Here is a 17,691-nt window from a genome sequence, read left to right on the forward strand (position 1 = left end):
CAGCAGCGGTGGAGCAGGGCTTAGGTCTTCGACTCGTCTCAGAAATGTAGGGAAGCGCTCCGCACCGCGCTGATTCCCCCTGAGTGACTGCCTAACAGGCAGGCGCGCAATCCGCGGTCTATGCTCATCGGCCTTCCATGATTACCCTAAGGAGGTAGTGTCAATCTGTACCTTCTTCCTCATTTCACTACGCGGTCCAGAGACGAGGTCAGAGCCCCTCAGTGAAAATGAGCTACTGATGGCTGCTAATGTGCTGAAAGACTTTTTGAAGCATTGATCGAACGTCTTATGAGATGATTTGTCTCTGAGATCACTAATATGAGAACTGGCGGTTCATGCTTGTCGAGTGTGTAATTGCAAGGTCTGACGACTGCCGCATCTTCCACTTTTAGGGAAGCGTGTTTCAAACCCACTGAAGCTTATGTAAGTCCCGGGTGTGCTGTTGGAGCACACAGGTACTGCATCGTTGTACTGTCCGATGTCGGAGAAGTTTAGTATTACGTGTTGGCTGGCGTGAAACAGTCAGTAGTGACATAACGAAGATGACATTTGTGCACTTGAACGGGAACGTGTTTTTGCAGGTTGTCCGGCCTACTGTATGAAAGCCCAGAAACGATGATTTCTTCCTTGTTAGGAGCTAAATAGTAGAACATTATGCTTCACAGAACCAACGCTCTACTCGGGACGCGAGCAAGCGCTAAGCGCTTGCTCTGAATGTTGTCTACTCGGATGTCCTGCAAGGGTTACTAGTGCTCACGTGGTGTTTAACAATCCCATGTGTGATATATTGTGGAGACAAGAAGAATTGGAGGATTGGAAAAAGTTCTCCCCGCACATCGCGCCGCTTCCGGAATTAGTAAGGTAAAGACAAAATTATTCTGCAGAACACCCTTCGAAGGGTATGTAGATGTGTCTTACACAGCCGCCTATGAACTACAAAACTTCGGCTTGACACGCCTCTCGACAATCTGGGTCGCAAAACCACACCCACAAAACGCTCAGATTACTCCGTGTCCTAATGAAAAATACGTTTGTGTGGATGTATTTCTCGGGCACTTTCGCATAGATAGATAGATATGCAGTATGAGCCATACCGCAGCACGCAAAGCAATCTATCGACGAGAGGCGCTTAAACCTGAGGACCTCTTCAACAATGCGTACTACGTCGCTCTTGATCTTGATTATTCGATCCAAAACCTTGATCTAGTCTGGTCTCGACGGCGATGTCAAAGAATCGCGATACTGCGTAATGTGAACAAGAAAAGTTGGCAAGCAAACGCAAAAAGAAACCGATTTCAAATCTGGCGGACCATAGTTACGTCTTCCACATGCCCATCGACTTTGTCGTTGCGATTCCCTGAAGGTGTTGCCTTCCGTGTGCATTCCTCCCGCGGCGCGGTGGCCAAGACACGGGTGTCAGCTTCCTTAATCGGGAGGCCGTTTTCCTTCTTCGTCCCCCTCACGGCGCGCCATGCGAGGGCGCACCCGCCCGCGGCGGCGACCGTGAGCGGTCTTCTGAGGGTGCGATACCACGGGGGGACGTGACTAGCGCCGCGAAAGCGGACCTCATCCCATGCCCAGGCGCCGACGAAGCTCGCGGAAAGAATGGCGAGCCCCTGTGGCAGCGGGGCCAGGGAGGCGCCCCAGGCGAGCAAGGAGGGCGTGACCGAGTAGGCGAAGTCAAGCGTTGACGGTGCGCGCAGGGCGAGCCCCCAGTGCACGCCGCCGAGAAAGGAGAGGATGGCGGCGCCGTAGAGCTGCGTGGCTTGCGCGAGGACGTGGCCGTTAGGGAGCAGCAGCGAGCCCAGGCCGCCGACGACGAAGGGGATGGCGCCGCCGTAGCCGAGGTATTGGACGATGGCGGGGGCCGTGGGAGAGGGGGCGTGCGCGGAGGGGGACGGCTTTGTGGAGAGGATGCGGTGGTGGATCGAAGGGGCGGCGCAGGAAAGGGGGATGCGGGGGAGGAGGCGAGTGGTGCGGCGGAGCGCAATGCTCATGGCGGAAACGGAAGGCTTTGCTACGGTGGGGTCAACTGGTGGACGGAGGGCAACTTGAGGCGATGATGATGATGATGATCGGATGGAAAGCTTATTGTCGAGATTCATACCGTATGCGACACACGTGTATGAGGGCGCTGACCTTGCTGGTACCAGCAAGGTCATTTCTTAGGAAAGTGATCTCATCTCAGGAATGAACCCGAACAACTCTCCGCACAGTTCGGCTGTAAGTTCAGTTACAGCCGAACTGTACTGGAGGTGTTCCTTCAAGTTGTCGGAGAGTAGAAAAACGGTGTCTTTTCGTATTCAATAAACCTCGCAGGCTACAACCTCAGTGCATAGCGAGCCTGCCTTTTTTGTGGTAACAGCAGGGAACGCATTCGATCCACGGTGCAATGCCGCATCAGGTGCTTGCAATGCGGTTTTCTTCCTGAAGAGCACAACAGGGCAAAAGTTGGCAAAGTTCATGCCTCGTCTTTTCGCTTCTCCCAATTTTCTGAGACAAACTCTCTACTGAGCAGTGTGAGACATAAACTCTCTACTGAGACAAAGCGCTACCCTTGGGTACACGTACCAGAAGGGTACTTGTCTTCATAGTATTTTTGCAACCAAGAAATTTTGTCTTTCATGAAATATGAAAGACCAGGCTCACCTCACAGACAGCCACTCATACATGCACATTTGTTACCCTTCGAAGGGTAGGATACATAAATCGTTCATCAAATCGTTCACCAAATCGGTTCACTCTAATTAGTTGCAAAAATACTACGAATACAAGTACGTGTACAAGTACTGTACGTGTACAGCACGGGCTCCCGAAATCCATCGCCATACCCATACCCATACCCATACCCATGTAACCGTACGGGTTACCGTACGTACGGTAACCCGTACGGGTTACCACCCCCTCCCGATGCTTACCCATGCCGCGACATGGCGACGACTTCGCATGCAATAGCCGCGTTAAACGCCCTTCCCGAGGCATCCTTCCGCTCGACGATCCACCCATGTTGTTCAAGCACAGCCTTTGTGGACGCGGTAGCACGTGAGAGGCCGTTCACAGACGAAGCCCACCTCTTCCGTGCGTCGGCGAGCGCGTGGAACGGCCTCCCGCGCTCGGCCTGGCTCGAAGCCTTCGCGGCGCACCCGCGCATCGGCGGGCTCGAACGCCGCGCCGCACAGGCGAAATTTGCTCTGTGGAGCAGCCGCGAGCAGGCCGCCGTGACAGACGCGGCCCAGGACGTCAGGGCGGAGCTGGCGGAACTGAATGAGAGCTACTTTGCGAAACATGCGTTTGTCTTCTTGATCTGCGCTACGGGGAAGAGCGCGGAGGAGATGAGGGATCAGATCAAGGTGCGCTTGTGTAATGATACGGATCGCGAGGTCGCAGTCGCGGCGGCAGAGCAGGAGAAGATTACACAGCTCCGGCTGCAAAAGGTGCTTGCTGACCTGTGCGGTGAAAGGGAGGGGACGCAACGGTAGATGGCGGAAACAGCAATTACAAATACTGTGTCCACCTCAGGCAGCTTAAGAGCTGAGGTCATATACCATGCATGAGCTACAGACGATGTAATTGGATTGCGTAATGACCCATCTTCTGCACCTCGATCTGTGATACACGACGATGGCGGTGTTTGTCGTTTCTATACAACCTACTACCGTAAACAGCGGTGGCAAAAATTGGTACATAATGATGTGTTTACGATAGCAAAGTGGTTTAATTGAGACAATGGCGAGGCAAACCTGCAGAAAAAAAAAAGGGGGCATCTCACCAGCATCTTTCAGCATAACGCACAGCAGCTGCCCCTGGCTCACTGCAGCGTCTGCGGCGACGCCCGACGCGGCGATCCCGGTCTACTGCATGGCATGGCCCGAAAACGATCGACCCGGCCGCACTTGATCCCTCGCCACGATGGACGCGTGCCCCACGACGGCATCCAAGGGCACGAGACGAGCGCGACAAAAGCGCGACAGACGATGCGAGCAAGCTCGCAATTCAAAAGACGAAAGCGACGGATCTTTAGGTGGTCTTCTTGTTGAGGGTCTTGGTGGCCATGTCCTTGCCCTGCTGGACGAGCTTGTTAACGGTGGGTCCCAAGCTCTTGGCGTGAGCCTCGCCGGCCGTGTACAGGTTGGCGGCGGTCTCGTCGATGACGGCCTCGTGCTTGTCGAGCTGCGGCTCCAGGACGATGTGGTAGATGCGCTCGTAGCCCTTGGTCATGGGAAGCACCAGGAACGCGATGAGGCCGATCTTGAGGATGTTCCACATGGGCACGCGCGTGCTCAGCAGCGGCTCGATGATGAGCCCGGCGAACGCGACCACGGCAAGCACGAGCCAGTACTTGAGCCAGGCTTGTTGCTTGGGCACGTCCGCGCGCTTGACAGCCTTGAACGATTGGTAGCCGGGGTACAGCAGGCCCAGGGATGTGATGGCGACTCGGGTCATATAGTCAGCAAGCGACATGTTGGAGATGGGAGGGGAGGAGTGGAGAGGGGGAAAATGGGGCGGTGAGGTCGAGAGTGTTGGTGGGGGGGGGGGGGGGGGGTTTTCCGGGTGGCGGGTGGGGAAGCGGGAGGGGGGAGGAGGAGTACGACGGGGAAGTGCGGGAGGCAGGAAAATGTAGTTGTCGACGCATTGGTGGGGGCTCCTGATGGGGGCTCCTGATGGGGGCTCCTGATGCGCCCAGCAAAGCAATTAACGCACGGCTGCTGGAGGCTCTCTGGGGCGCATTCGCACGGGTGTAAGCGCGGCGCGCATGGCGGCAATGCAAATACAGTAACCTAAACTTGCCCGCCCTCTTCAAATTCAAACGCGACCCTCCCCCGCACCATGGCGACGCCAAAGCCAACGCCCTGGGACGAGCTGCAACGCCTGGTGCCGCCCCCCGCGACGCTGCGAGGGAGCGACGGCGACGCGGCCGCGCTGCTTCCCGCGCGTTTCGGCGCGGCCGTCGCGCGACGTCACCACGCCCACGTCGCCGCGCGAAGCGCCGCCCGCCACGCGCACCGCGCACCCTCGCTCGACCCCGTGTCGCAGCGTCTGGACACCCTGCTCGCGCACTTTCGCCGCCTCATGGCGTCGCCCAGCGCCCTGCGCGATGCGCTTGAAGGCCCGGCGCGTGACAGTGCCGTCATCGTCTCGGATCCGGAGGCGAGGGACGCGCTTGCTAAGTTGCTTCCAAGGCTTGCTGACTTCGCAAGTTTGAAGGCTGGGGAGCGCGCAGCTTGGCTTGCGGAGGCACGCGTTGGGAAGGAGGTCACTGAGGCCGGCATTGACGACGCGGAGAAAATGCTCTCCACCCTGGAAACGGTGTTTGCCAAGGTCAAGACGAGTGCGGAAGACGTGGATGCCGAAGTACAGGCAGCAACTGAGCGCCAACGGGTCTAATGAAATCGCCTCCTCTTTGGCCTTAACTTGCTTTAATGGAGAAACCACCCTATGACCTACGCTTCATCTTTCGCTTTGCCGCCGCCCTGGCTTTGATACGCGCCACAAGCTGCATCGCCTCGGAGTCGCCCTTTTGTTTCACTTCCTTTGCCGGCGCTGTTGCTGCTCCTTCGACATGTATTCCAACCTTGGAGGCATGCCTATCTCCGGCGTTGCGTCTCATTTTTTCGGCCAAAATTCTCTTGGTCGTCTCATCTCGCTTGAACTTGGGATGCGTCGGGTCCATCGCGTATAAGTGCGAGTCGAACACTTGCTGGAAACGAGGGTCCTCAGTTTCCATAGCTGATCGACTACTCTTATCCTCATCCGCCGAAGCCATCTTTTGGTTCCGTCGCCGCCCTCGTGTCTTTTTCTTCGCCGCTCTGCGCTCGTCTTCGTCGTCCGAGTCTACAGCTGCCAACATCTCGCTCATTGATCCCCCCGACGCACTCTTCTTATTTTTCCTATTCATCATGAGAAGTTCCAGTTCGGCCTCCTGCCGTTTTGGATCTACCGACTCTGCTTCCGCTTCCACAACTGCTGAAGCAGGTGTTTTTCCACTCTTACTACTCTTCTTCCTCGTTTGTGCACGCGTCTGTTCGGTTTCAGCCTTGTCAAAGTCGTGGTCGATGGAGAAGAACGGGTCCGACTCAAGTGTTGGGTTGTTTGCAGTGTCCTCAGCCACTCCATTTCCATCCTCTTCCCCGTTTTGGCTAGCAATGCTTTGCTTTCTCTTTCGCCTCTTCTCCGCCTTCCTCTCTTCCATTCTCCGTAAACGAGCTTCCCACGGTGTTTCACCCTCGTGCTCTTTCTTTTCTAGCTTCCGTTTCACAATGTCCTCACCTTTCTCCAACATACCGGGTTCGAAACTAATCTCCATCCCCATGTTGTCTTCCTCGGCATCTCGCTCCTCATTCACAGCGCCAAGCAGGAGGTTGCGTTTTTTTTCCAAATCAGCCGCAGATGCCGGCTGCTCATCCTCCGATGAGGAGCCAGCCAAGTACGCTTTCAGATTCTCTTCGTCGAGCTCATGCTTCCCGACGGCTTTCTTCTTCAAAATAACGCGTTCGGGATCATCCACATCCCATGACAACTTGACATGCGAATTGTTGAGAGATGACGGCGTTACGTTGGGGGGTGCATACCCTTCTGGCAACTTATTCGCTCTATCTCTGGGCTTGGTTTCGATGACCATGTCATCAGGGATGAACCGAAGGTCAAACGAGCGGCCTGATTGCGCGTAATCGACACCGTCGCACTGCTCATATACCGCATCCGCAGCCTTCACATCTTCGAATTGAACAACGCCGTAATAGTACTTCAAGCGCTCCTCCTCGTACTTGCGCAGCGCTGCTTGGGACTTCCAGAGCTTATCATCGTGGTCGTCCTCGTCAGAAGCGCCCGAATCATCCTCGGACCCCTCCCCGCTTCCGTCTCCCGCGTCGTCTCCTGCGTCTTCCACTTCGTCGTCGCTAGCTACAAGCTTCTGCTCCCTAGCCTGTTTCACCACTTCAAGATCGCTCTTCGGAACGACCTGAGGACCCAACTTGGCCTCCACCGCTAGTCGTTCCAGCCCAAACTTTGACGGATGCACTTCGACAAACTCTACGCGTTTTCCAGGGGGGCAAAAGCTATCAAGGCTGGCAAAGATGTCGACAGCTCTGGTTGCCGACCAGTCCAAGCCCATGACGGCGAGTCTTTTTGTGGCTTGCCCGCGCGGGATGTCCTCCATCACCTCGTCCTCATTCGGAAAAAGCTCCTCATCGGCATCGCTGCCGTCGCTGCTGTCGCTGCTGCCATCGTAAGCCGCGCGCTGAGGAGGAAGCTCACGAATTATGGCTTTTATTTCGTCCTCCTCTTCTGAGGATGAATCGTCACTGCGCTCTGCAATTTCCCGTAGGGCTCGGTCCAGTTTGGCGCCGTCGCGTTTCGGACGACCGAATCTGTCCACCGGTGCGCTGGATTTCCGAAACCCAGGATTGCTTTTAAGCTGTCCTTCGAATCTTGCGTCATTGATGGCTTTTTTTGCTCGCTTTGGTACACGACCGAATCTTGGATCCCATTCTGCAGAGGCGAAGCGAGGGTCAGGTCCTCGTTTTTCGGTGTCAAGAGTGCGATGTGGACGTTTGGCATTCTCCTTAATAGTCTGCTTCATCGCGCCCCCGGAATCGTTTTGTTTCATCCTCAGCGTTAGCTTTGTAACACCGTCAACTACGAAGCTGAATGAGCTTCCGGTCTGTCACAAGTTACGCCGCCGCCGACAAACGGAGGATGAACTGAAGACTTTTTCCCATCCCAACCTTCATAGTATTAAGCTGAAAAATATCTAAAAACCTCGCATGGGGATGTACACGTGTGTCACGTGTATAAGGCCTTGGATATGATATGGCTAATCAGAACACGCCAGACTACGGGAATATGGGTCCTCTTCACACCCCAAACCTTGCTCAACAAGTTGTGGAACACGATCCAACTCTCGATATTAAGAGCCCTGATCCGAATGTGCTCTGTCGTCGTCTCCGCTGAGACAGAGTGAATCTACGAAACAGAAGCCTGACTCCTGCTCAACTGTCGGATAGTAGCACCACAAATTAATTCGCAGTGAAGAAACTTGTGCGGAATGTTACCATATCTTGATCCCAGCAACATTCCCTGCTACCTCACAAACTTGTACGGCAATAAAACAAACATAAAAGCCCCCTACATAATCCCCACAATGCGCTTTCCCAATTCTACTAAATCAATATTGTCGAGCTCAATCACCAACCACCGCGTGAACAACTCTGGCTTCTCCTTTGACCTCTTCACCAATCTTTCCACCGGCCACCATTCCACCCCCTCCACTTCCGCCTCATCAAACCTCACACGTCCATGCGCCATCTCTTCATACAACGCCGCGTACGTATTCGTAAACATATTATCAATCACGCCGGCCTCCTCATAGAACTGTCTCGACAAGTACGGCTGCCGGACGGTCACCAGCGCGTCTGCCGGAAATCTCAGCCCAAGCTCTTCTTGCAAGCCGCGAGTCGACGCCGTGATGTATTCCTCACCTGCAGAGAGATGCTCTGCCACGCTGACATCCCAGAGCTTGGCGCCGACTTTCTTGTGCTCTGAGCGTTGTTGTAGAAGCACCTCGATCGCCGCCGTGGAAGCGCCGATCGAGAGGTGACTGCGGAAGAGGAACACGTGCGTGGAGCGATGGAGCTGTCCCTCTTTGTGGCACTGTGCGCGGCTGGCCGTGTCGACAGGTGTGTTTGTGTCGTCGACGACGTCGAAAAGCTCCTCCATGTTGTCGGCGTCTGCCTGTCCGTTCGATGACGCGACGACAACCGTTCCGCTTCTAGCAGTCGCGGGGTCCATCACATCGACTGCGCCGCTTGCCATTAGCGAGGACGTGTAGGATATAGGTTTGACTAGGGGAGATGGAGATGGAGATGGCGGGGACGTTTGAAGCTGGTAGCCCGGACCATGGAGCATCTGAGGTGTCCTCGGATTGGCCCTCTGGGCCAAAACTGCGCCGATTTCGGGAAATCTCGAATTGAGCACTTGGAAAAAGAATGTCAAAGAGGTCACGTGGTATTTTGCATGTGTGTGCCCATATATTCGGAAAGCATCATTCAGACATATGCATAGTCGTATGTAGTATAGAGTAGACTGCATCTAGTTCTAACGAATGAGAAGCAATAGATATCTGGCATTCCGAAAGATGAACTGGTGCAATACTTTGCTTCGAGGCTCTTAACGGGGGAATGTCGACATTCCTCCCTCCGTCTTCAATGCCACGCACGAGGAGAGTGTCCGCAGCGGTATATGTCGGCGGCAGAATAATTTACAGCCACTCTGTGAAAAGATGGGAAGGATAGTGTATTGAACAGTAGAAGTCAATAGTCAAATGCTGACCTAAACGCCTAAAACGTTGGCTTTGCGTAGGGCTTTTCTTATCATAGGTGCAGCGAAAGGTGCCTCGAAAATACACGAACGCCACGCAATGGAGATGAAGGGTTTTCCCGCACATCCACGCCTACAAGCTGGCAACTCGTTCTCCCCATCTCAACATAATATGGTGTGCAAACGGGTCATTTGCTCTATGCACGGCGGTTGCAATTACTCTACGCCATATTTACCGACATCTCTTGCAAACGAACACAATATATAATCAGAGTTTCAGTTAGAACTCATCAATCGTGTTAAGTTGATAATCTTGTGTTCGCGTCAACCTCGTCTTCGGCGGTGCATCGAGAAATTGTGCTCCGCAAGGCGTGTCCGATTAGAACTCAGCTAGCTTGCCTGAAGATCCAGGCAGTTGAGAGCCTTTATTCAAACCCAAGTCATGAGCCTTCATTCATCTCAATTTGCACAAACCATCATGTTGATGTTCTTTGCGGTATCTTTGAGGTCATGTAAGGCGCAGTACACCTCTCCATGCAAAGCGCCCTCCGGAACAAACTTTAAAGACCCACCGAAATCATGGTGCTTCGTGAAGGCCACTGTCACCTTGTCATCGGGATGCATGACGCATGTCGAGGAGAAAATGACGATGCCATATTCAACGGCTATCTTTGCTAGGTGGATACCGCATCAACACGGACAGAAGGTTTCGAACATTTCGGCCTTCGTCGAAGATGACAAGACGATATCTGCTATTTCCTTGACAAACGTTAACACATCGTCACCGACAAACACAGCAGTCAAATTTCGGACTTCGCCTTCGAACACTTCAAAAACTGTGGTCTTGCAGTACAAGATGGATTCCGGCGTCACGTCATTCACAAACTGCGACGGCGACGGGTTTCCGGACACCGTGCTCCCAGCCGGCGTCTTCCCGATGATAGCGAAATGGGCAATGGGCGGCCTTTCCGTCGCCACAGTGAAGACGCTTGAGGTGACGTTCAACTTTGCACACACCTCCCTCCACTACCTGGACAGCCCCACCAAGCACCCGAGCGACTTCAAAGATACGGTGACAATACGTCGCGACGAGGACGACGGGCCCATCACGGTGACGCATCGCGGTACAGCGCGGGGCTTTCTCGCGGGGGAGTTTTTCTACTACCTGCGGTTCGGGCTACTTCAAGGGCGTGTCGCGTGCCCGACGCCGCGGGACTGCGCGTCGGAGCGGTCGACATTCTCCGAGGGCGCGTCATGCGGGCTGCGGCGGGAACAGGTGGTGGGCATCGCGGTGGGGCTAGCGGCGGCGGGGACGGCGGTCGTGGTGGGGGCGCTGATCTACGTGTGCCGGCGGCGGCGCGTGAGGCAGAGGCAGTCGGTGGCGGGCGACGGGCAGTCGTCAATGCGGAGCGCGCTACCGGACTCGCTGCAGCACTTCGCGTACGACACGGGGGACGCGGACGCGGGCATGACGCGCAAGTGGGAGGCGTACGCGGTGACGAAAGTGGTCGAGGAAGTCAAGGCGAGCGACCTGTCGCCGCGGAAGAGGTGAGGGCGGGGGGGAGGAATGCTTTACAGAGATGGGCTAGTAGTTGCCGTTCTTCTCCCGCCGGAATAGAAGGATGTGCGGCTCCGGGCGGTGGATCGCGTAGTGCACCCACCCGCGCGACTGCTGCACGCCGATGGCGCGCCACTCGTTCTCCGACAGGAGACGGTTCTTCGGCAGGTGCTTGGCTATGTCCACCGGGAGGATGACGTGTCTGCAGGGGAGGGGGGTGCGGTGGGAGGGGGATGGCGGTTAGGGAAGGGGGTTTGGACGGTGCGGGGGGCGGGAAGAGAAAGGATGGAGGGGCCGCTTACCTAAACTCGTAGACGTCGTCGTAGTACTTTTCTGAGTACTGAATCTGCGGGACGGGCATGATGGGGGGGGTAGGGTGTGGCGTTGCGGGTGAGGGACGAGTGGTCGGTGGTGTTGCGGGTGGTGGTGTTCGGGTGTGACGGAGGAGGAGGAGGGGTGGCGGCCGGTAGGCGTCCAAAGTATAAAGATAGCATGCTCAAGTGCTATGCGACATGGCACGTGTACAAAATGTCATATTTGAATGCGATTTGAATGCGATTTGAAAAATGCAAACACTGTTCCCCCAGCCGTGCACCGTGAGCCTCTTTCTCTTCGGCGATCCGGCTTCGTAATCCGGTTTCCTCATTCAGCTTTCTCTTCGTGACTCTCTTGCCGCCAAAATCACAGCAATGGTTCCGCGCGCAATCCCAAAACCAAAACCTCCCGCAGCCAAACGTTGCGCCTGGTACGTGATGCATCCACCCCCCTCATCTTCCGATGCGCTCGCGCAACGTCCCGCTGCTCCCCCTCTCCGCCACCCCCCCATCCGCCTCCTCCCCGTCGCCGCTTACCACCCTTGCATCCAATGGTGCTTCTCTCCCTGAGGCAAGCGCCCGACGGCTGGCAGGTGCTCCGCGGCGCGGGCACGTCTGCGCTGGACGCGCGCCTGTCGCTCGCGCCTTCGTCCGCCGCGCACGGCCAGGGGCCGGTGCTGGTCTTCGTGTCGGCGTCCGACGTCGACGCGCTGGCCGCAAGCCGCATCCTCACGGCCCTGCTGCGCGCGGACCTTGCGCGCTACGAGATTCACCCCGTCATCGGCTACGACGACCTTGCCGCAAAGTTCGCCGTGCTGGCCACCAAGGTCGAGCCGCGCGCAGTCCTGCTTGTCAACTGCGGCGCCATGGTCGACCTTGGAGCGGTGCTCGGGCTGCAGGAAGAGGAGCTGAAGCCGACTGATGTCAGGGTCTTCGTCATGGATTGCCATCGCCCGTACCATCTGAGGAATATTCGAAATGAGAGGGTCGTGCTTTTTGACGATCTTGAGGAAAATGCTATGGCCGAGCTGCCACTCGATGTTGATTGGGAGGACCGCTGGGGGAATGTCGAGGTCGAGGATTCCTCGGATGAGGAGAGCGAGTCTGATGATTCGGACGACTCGAGTGATGACAATAGCCGTAGTGAGGGCAACGACTTTGCTATTGCCAAACATAAGTTGGATTCTGCAGATGCAGAGGCCCCAACCGTGAAGAAGACAAAGCCAAAAAAACGAAAGCGTAGGCGAGATCGCGACGCAGACGCTATCATGGAGGACGACGTCCTCTTCGATGGCGAAGGTACTGGCCGCGCCGACCCTGACGATGACTCTGACGACGAAGATGACAATCAAGATGAAGGCAGTTCCCAGCCGACCAAACGTCGCGGTCGGAAAGCGAAACGCAAGAGGATACGAAGATCAAGAGGACGCAGTTTGTACGATGATGACCCGGAGATAATGGAACGAGAGAAGCTGAGAGATTATTACTCCAATGCCACACTCGCAATGAGCTCCGCTTGTCTTAGTCACAGCATCGCTGCCGTCTTTAATCGTTCAGATATGGACAGCTTGTGGATGGCTATTGTTGGTGTCACGAGCCAATTCAATTCCTCTAGCATTTCTTCGGATCTCTATGAGGATGCCAGGGGGTACTTTTTGCAGCAGCTCAAGGACCCCAATCTCAACGGCCAGAAACAGCAAAAAGACAGCTCGCAAGAACAAAACGTTGGGTATGCTCTGGGATGCAATGCCGTGCAAACCCAACGAATTGCTCCGAACACCGAGCTGCGTCTCGACCTTCTTCGGCACTGGTCGCTACACGGCTCTCTGCTACACAGCACGTACACCGCAACAAGGCTTTCGGCATGGCGCCAGATAGGTAAGCGTAGGTTGCTTGAAATGCTTGCAACGCTTGGAATTCCACTCAAGGACAGCCAACAGGACTGGTGCTACATGAAACAAAAGAACAAGCTTGCTCTGGAGCGTCATCTCCCCAAGGCCATTCAAAGGTTTGACTTGGGTGTGAACATCGAGTACGAAAGCTTCGTTCGCTCTCTGCCCGGCCATAGAGGTGACGTCTCCGCTGCAGACTTTTCACATGCCATCAGCGCCCTTCTGGAGTTTGATGACCGCTCTCAACGAGCACCTCGCGGGGAAATAAGCCCTGCTGCCCATACGTTTTGGACGGCCTACGACGCTCTCGACATGAAAAAATCCAATCTTCTTGACACTGGCTTGGACATGGCTGTGTCAATACAAAAGCTAACCGCCGAAGTTGGTGGAGATGTCATCGAAAGCCGGAAGTTTGTTCCCAGCGGACCTTTTCGATATGTGTTCCTCAGAGATCAGCAATCTAAAGAGCTATTTGCTCACCCTCTCCTGCTTAGAAGGCTTGCACTCTTCCTCAAGAAGGCTCTCACCAGGCAGGGAGTTCGCGAAAAGCCCTTCATTATTCTGGCGCCGGACCCCTCACGAGATGTTTGGATCGCAGTTGCTGCAACAACGTCTGGCCAGAGAAACGACTTTGGCCACCGCTTTCGGAAGGCGGCAGAGAGGAATGGGAGCCAAGTGACATACGATGCTTTTGACTCAGCCGTGTGCGAGATCAAAGATGGCCAGGAAATAGAATTTGTTCGCTTCCTCCACGACGTTATGCGGTAGGCTTATTATTCCCACTAGACTTAAATGTAAACCCAGCTCCTTTACTTGCACCTCGCCGCGTGCAACTGTTCCAGCAGTATTGGCAGAATCGCAAAACATATTTCCTAATCCGAATCGCTATCCGAAGACTGATTGTCTTCATCGTCACTGCTCTCATCGTCGCTAGAAGAGCTCTCCTCACCCACAGGAGCCTCTCTATCAAAATCTTTCAGCTTTGTCGAGCCCGCCGTGAGAAAGTCGTTCTTCAGCCATTTCGCACCCTGCTTCCTCATCGCCGACGCCTCCTCATCACTCGAACCTTCCTCTTCTACCTTCTTCCCGGCATCAGACGCGGCATCCTTACTCACCCCCGCCCTCATCATACTCATAAAGCTCTCCCTGCTAACAGGGGGCCCCTTTTTCTTGTTGGACCCCTTTTCGTCTTCATTCATCTTCTGCGCCTTTGCCACAGCGTTAAATAGCGCCACCGCACCCTTCGTCGCCGTCGCTAGCAGCTCTTTCTCTAGCGCTGCGTTTGTCGCCGCGTCGGGGATGACCAGCGCGTTGTTCTCAAACTGCAGTTTGGCCTTCTTCGCCTCCTTGTACTCCTTGCGCAGCTTCTTTTCTTCCGCGAGGCTTTTTTGCACGTCCTCATTTTCGGCCAGCACAACGGACGCCTTCTCCGACCGCGGTCGCTTCTTGCCGGTCACGCGCGAGCCCCGCGAGCTCTTGGGCTTCACGAGCCGGTTGAAGACGCTGCCCAGCGCTACGCCCGCGCCTTCGCTTAGGACAACCGGAGCATCGGCCGGCTTTTTCTCCTGGGAATCTGTTGCCATGGTTTGTGCTACAGGTTGAACGGGGTGCTGCACAGCGGTAACGTAGTGCTGCAAGAAGACGATGAGGAGCAAAGACGTTGATAGCGTCTGGGGGGAGTTACTGGGGGGAAAGGAAAATATATTTACGCCGCCGCCATCATTTTGAGCCGAAAAGATTTGCCAAATTAGGTTTTGAATTGTGGGATCAAGCCAGTTTGCATCACTGTCTGCCGAATAGAGAATTGCTCTTCTTCCCTCTCCCAACAAACGGGGTATTCCGTTCCTCCCAACTCGGACAAGTCTTGAGTTGTGGGTACGTTTTGAGTCAGTATCCAAGGGGCGGGGCTGTCCTCTATGCACGACTTCACACCCAATTGAAATTCTTCTCGCCGATGTTACCGCGCCGAAAGGAAAGAGGTCTCGTTCCATCTTCCGCTTGCAGATCAACGCAATGCCAACGGGCGTACACACAGATCTCTCTCGCAGAGGCTCTACCGGCATCTTGAAAGTTCGACAAAGGCCTAACACCTTCTACACACTGTTCAACGCAGCCCTGTCCATCCCCGCAGTCGCAATTCTATCGCTCTTCGTCCTAGTTCTATCCTATTCGCTCACTCAAACACCACCTCCGTCACCCGAATGGAAAGCAGGTACTCAAAGGCAAAGACCACCACTATCGCCGCAATCTCAGATCACCCCCGACAACCCCCCAACGCTCCCCGAGCTCCTGGCAACCATCTGCGATGCGCTAGACGCGGTCAACGTAACGCACTGGCTCCTCCCGGGCCTCGGTCTCCTGCCGCCGCGCCGCGCCGGCTTCGACGGCCGGTTCACGCCCTGGCAGGAAGGGGTAGACCTGGGCGTTTTCCAACGCGACTTGCTGCACGTGATCCTCGCGCAAAGCTCTCTCCAAGCGCTGGGCATCGTGCCTGTGGAGTCATACTTCGGGCTGCGTCTCTTCCACATCGGCGGGCACGGTGACGCGCGGTACGACTTCCGCGCGCCGTTCGTGGACCTCGTGTACATGCGGGACGAGCAGGGGCTGGTGGTGAGCCACTGCTGCGACTGCGCGCCGGTGAGCATCTCGTCGTGCACGAAGACGACGTGCGGATGCATGGTGTGCGTGGCGGCGGGCGGGGAAACGTGGCCGCTGCGCGACGTGCACGTGGAGGGCGTGCGGCGCAGCGTGCGCGGGCCGAGCGAGAAGGGGCGGCTGTTGCTGCCTCGCGACCTGGACGGCGTGGATGCGGCGGTGTTCGACGCGTGAGCGGCTACCGGCTCGGCCTCATCTTGATGAGCTTGAGGATGACCTTCGGGTCCAGGTGGTCGATGTCGCCGTCGTCGACCATCTCGTCGACAATGAGGCACAGGCTGGCGTAGTTCTGCAGGATGCGGCGCTCGGCGCTGGCGCGCGTCTCGCCCTGCTTGTTCTCGGGGACGTGGCACGCGGCGCGGATGGCGGCCGTCATGGCGCGCGCCAGCTCCAACATGAGCAGGGCGTCGTGCTCTTCCACGCCCGCGAGGAGAAGCACGACGTCGCCTAGCAGCTTGTACATGACCTGGACCTCCCCGATCGTGGCCACTTGCTCCGGGTTGTCTTCCTTGAGCAAGGGCCAGTGCAACGCGGTGGCGTCCCGCAGCTTCTTCAGCCACTCCGCTTGCTGGCGCTCCGTGTGTAGTTCGTGGCCGTAGTACCGCGAGAAGATGACGCCGCCCGCCGCGTAGGACACAATCGTGATGGAGACGAGCATGGCGGCTTGGGTGAAGGGGAATGTTGTGGAGGGGAGGGCAGTGGAGGGGAGGGCAGTTGGGGGCGGTGGGACGTCTCACCTTCGAGCATGCATCTGCGTCGTGTACACGTCTAACGCATGGACATGTGTACCAGGTTTCGGCATGCAGAAGAGATCGCAGACATCAGCCACCGCCAGCAACCACTGCGCGCGCTATCACTGTGCAACCGCTGCCAGCAACCGCTGCCAGCAACCACTGCCACCCACCTGCGAGCAAGCACCTGCGTCGTGTACACGGGTCACGCATGGAAACGTGTACAAGGTGTTCGCATGCAGAAGAAATCGCAGACATCGCAGACAGCAACCACTGCCAGCAACCACTGCCAGCAACAACCGCCAGCAACAACCGTCAGCATCAACCGCCCAGCAAAAAACCCTAATTCGAAAAGCCCCAAAATAAATTTTTTCCCATCCCATTTTTTCCCCCCCCCCCCCCCCGCGCTCCCCCGCAGCTACCGCTCCTCCCTCGCGCGGCGCGAAGCACAACATGGATACCGTCGCCGGAAGTGCATCGCCAGATTCACTGAGGGCGATGCTACCATGTTGTGCCCGGCCCCGCGCGCCGCCCCCCCACAAGTGGCAGCCGCGCAGCGCGGTCGTCGACGACTACCGGACTGCGATGCTACCACTTGTGCGCGCGCGGCTTCCGTAGAGTATGACGGCGTATCTGATGCTAAGCGCGCGCGGCAAGGTTCTGACGTCATCAATGCTACTCTGTTTTATCCTGCGTGCGATGCCCGACTGCTCTGCGTAGGCGCGCGTGGTGCGCAGCTTGCTGCTTCATGGATTGTTTTATGTATGTCGGATGTGTTTGCTATGTAAATGCTGTTTATGCAAATGCTGGTTATGCAAATGCTGTGTATGTAAATGCTGCGTTTATGCAGTTGTGCTTGTTGTTCGATGTGCTCGCGCGTTGTGCTTAATTGCTTTTATCTTTGTCCTTCCACGACGGCCGCGTGTAGAACAAGTTTGTGAGTTTACATGGAGGCGGAGGTGGGCAGAGTGATTGCCGTGGGTTGCCGGGTAGACGTGTAACCCAGCGGTTGATTGTCGGGAGCGCCGAGTAAAGGAGAAGGCGGAATACAGTACACTGCCACGCATGACGTCATGCGTGCCGCCACCCGACACCCCCCCACGCCGCAACCGCCCGCGACTTTACACTCCTCTCCCATCGTCTTCTTCCCCGTCACCCTTCTTCCCCGTCGCCCTCCTTCCCCGTCGCTCTTCAAACCTAACCCTCTTCCAACCTCTCAATCCCTC

The 17,691-nt window shown here is 56.1% G+C and overlaps 12 protein-coding genes; 5 read left to right on the forward strand and 7 right to left on the reverse strand.

Moving 5' to 3' along the window:
* Positions 1-1,295: 1,295 nt before the first annotated feature.
* Positions 1,296-2,162, reverse strand: CHC_T00003728001 (hypothetical protein). Its single transcript, XM_005714583.1, has one exon. It carries the CDS (start codon positions 2,160-2,162, stop codon positions 1,296-1,298), a length of 867 nt encoding a protein of 288 aa, XP_005714640.1.
* Positions 2,163-2,930: 768 nt separating this feature from the next.
* On the forward strand, positions 2,931-3,479 carry CHC_T00003729001 (hypothetical protein). The gene has a single exon (XM_005714584.1). It carries the CDS (start codon positions 2,931-2,933, stop codon positions 3,477-3,479), a length of 549 nt encoding a protein of 182 aa, XP_005714641.1.
* A 247-nt stretch (positions 3,480-3,726) lies between these two features.
* On the forward strand, positions 3,727-3,897 carry CHC_T00003730001 (hypothetical protein). The gene has a single exon (XM_005714585.1). It carries the CDS (start codon positions 3,727-3,729, stop codon positions 3,895-3,897), a length of 171 nt encoding a protein of 56 aa, XP_005714642.1.
* A 12-nt stretch (positions 3,898-3,909) lies between these two features.
* On the forward strand, positions 3,910-4,509 carry CHC_T00003731001 (hypothetical protein). Its single transcript, XM_005714586.1, has one exon. The coding sequence runs from the start codon at positions 3,910-3,912 to the stop codon at positions 4,507-4,509; it is 600 nt and encodes a 199-aa protein (XP_005714643.1).
* Positions 4,510-5,403: 894 nt separating this feature from the next.
* On the reverse strand, positions 5,404-7,606 carry CHC_T00003732001 (hypothetical protein). XM_005714587.1 is given in 2 exon segments: positions 5,404-5,434; positions 5,435-7,606. The coding sequence occupies 1 exon segment, from the start codon at positions 7,604-7,606 to the stop codon at positions 5,435-5,437; it is 2,172 nt and encodes a 723-aa protein (XP_005714644.1). The 3' UTR covers positions 5,404-5,434.
* A 356-nt stretch (positions 7,607-7,962) lies between these two features.
* CHC_T00003733001 (hypothetical protein) lies at positions 7,963-8,073 on the reverse strand. The gene has a single exon (XM_005714588.1). It carries the CDS (start codon positions 8,071-8,073, stop codon positions 7,963-7,965), a length of 111 nt encoding a protein of 36 aa, XP_005714645.1.
* Positions 8,074-8,124: 51 nt separating this feature from the next.
* CHC_T00003734001 (hypothetical protein) lies at positions 8,125-8,304 on the reverse strand. The gene has a single exon (XM_005714589.1). It carries the CDS (start codon positions 8,302-8,304, stop codon positions 8,125-8,127), a length of 180 nt encoding a protein of 59 aa, XP_005714646.1.
* A 2,575-nt stretch (positions 8,305-10,879) lies between these two features.
* On the reverse strand, positions 10,880-11,285 carry CHC_T00008966001 (cyclin-dependent kinase regulatory subunit; the record flags this gene model as incomplete). XM_005714590.1 is given in 3 exon segments in its annotated part: positions 10,880-10,900; positions 10,901-11,075; positions 11,176-11,285. Coding segments are annotated over 2 exon segments (285 nt in total), but the record flags the coding sequence as incomplete, so codon positions are not given.
* A 453-nt stretch (positions 11,286-11,738) lies between these two features.
* CHC_T00010089001 (DNA replication pre-initiation complex subunit Cdc45) lies at positions 11,739-13,847 on the forward strand. The gene has a single exon (XM_005714591.1). It carries the CDS (start codon positions 11,739-11,741, stop codon positions 13,845-13,847), a length of 2,109 nt encoding a protein of 702 aa, XP_005714648.1.
* Positions 13,848-13,951: 104 nt separating this feature from the next.
* Positions 13,952-15,070, reverse strand: CHC_T00003735001 (hypothetical protein). The gene has a single exon (XM_005714592.1). It carries the CDS (start codon positions 15,068-15,070, stop codon positions 13,952-13,954), a length of 1,119 nt encoding a protein of 372 aa, XP_005714649.1.
* Positions 15,071-15,092: 22 nt separating this feature from the next.
* Positions 15,093-15,908, forward strand: CHC_T00003736001 (hypothetical protein). Its single transcript, XM_005714593.1, has one exon. The coding sequence runs from the start codon at positions 15,093-15,095 to the stop codon at positions 15,906-15,908; it is 816 nt and encodes a 271-aa protein (XP_005714650.1).
* A 4-nt stretch (positions 15,909-15,912) lies between these two features.
* CHC_T00003737001 (hypothetical protein) lies at positions 15,913-16,392 on the reverse strand. Its single transcript, XM_005714594.1, has one exon. The coding sequence runs from the start codon at positions 16,390-16,392 to the stop codon at positions 15,913-15,915; it is 480 nt and encodes a 159-aa protein (XP_005714651.1).
* Positions 16,393-17,691: the final 1,299 nt, after the last annotated feature.

The sequence above is a fragment of the Chondrus crispus genome, genomic scaffold (genome assembly GCF_000350225.1).
Source record: "Chondrus crispus Stackhouse genomic scaffold, scaffold_2, whole genome shotgun sequence".
In the NCBI taxonomy this organism is placed as follows: Eukaryota; Rhodophyta; class Florideophyceae; order Gigartinales; family Gigartinaceae; genus Chondrus; species Chondrus crispus.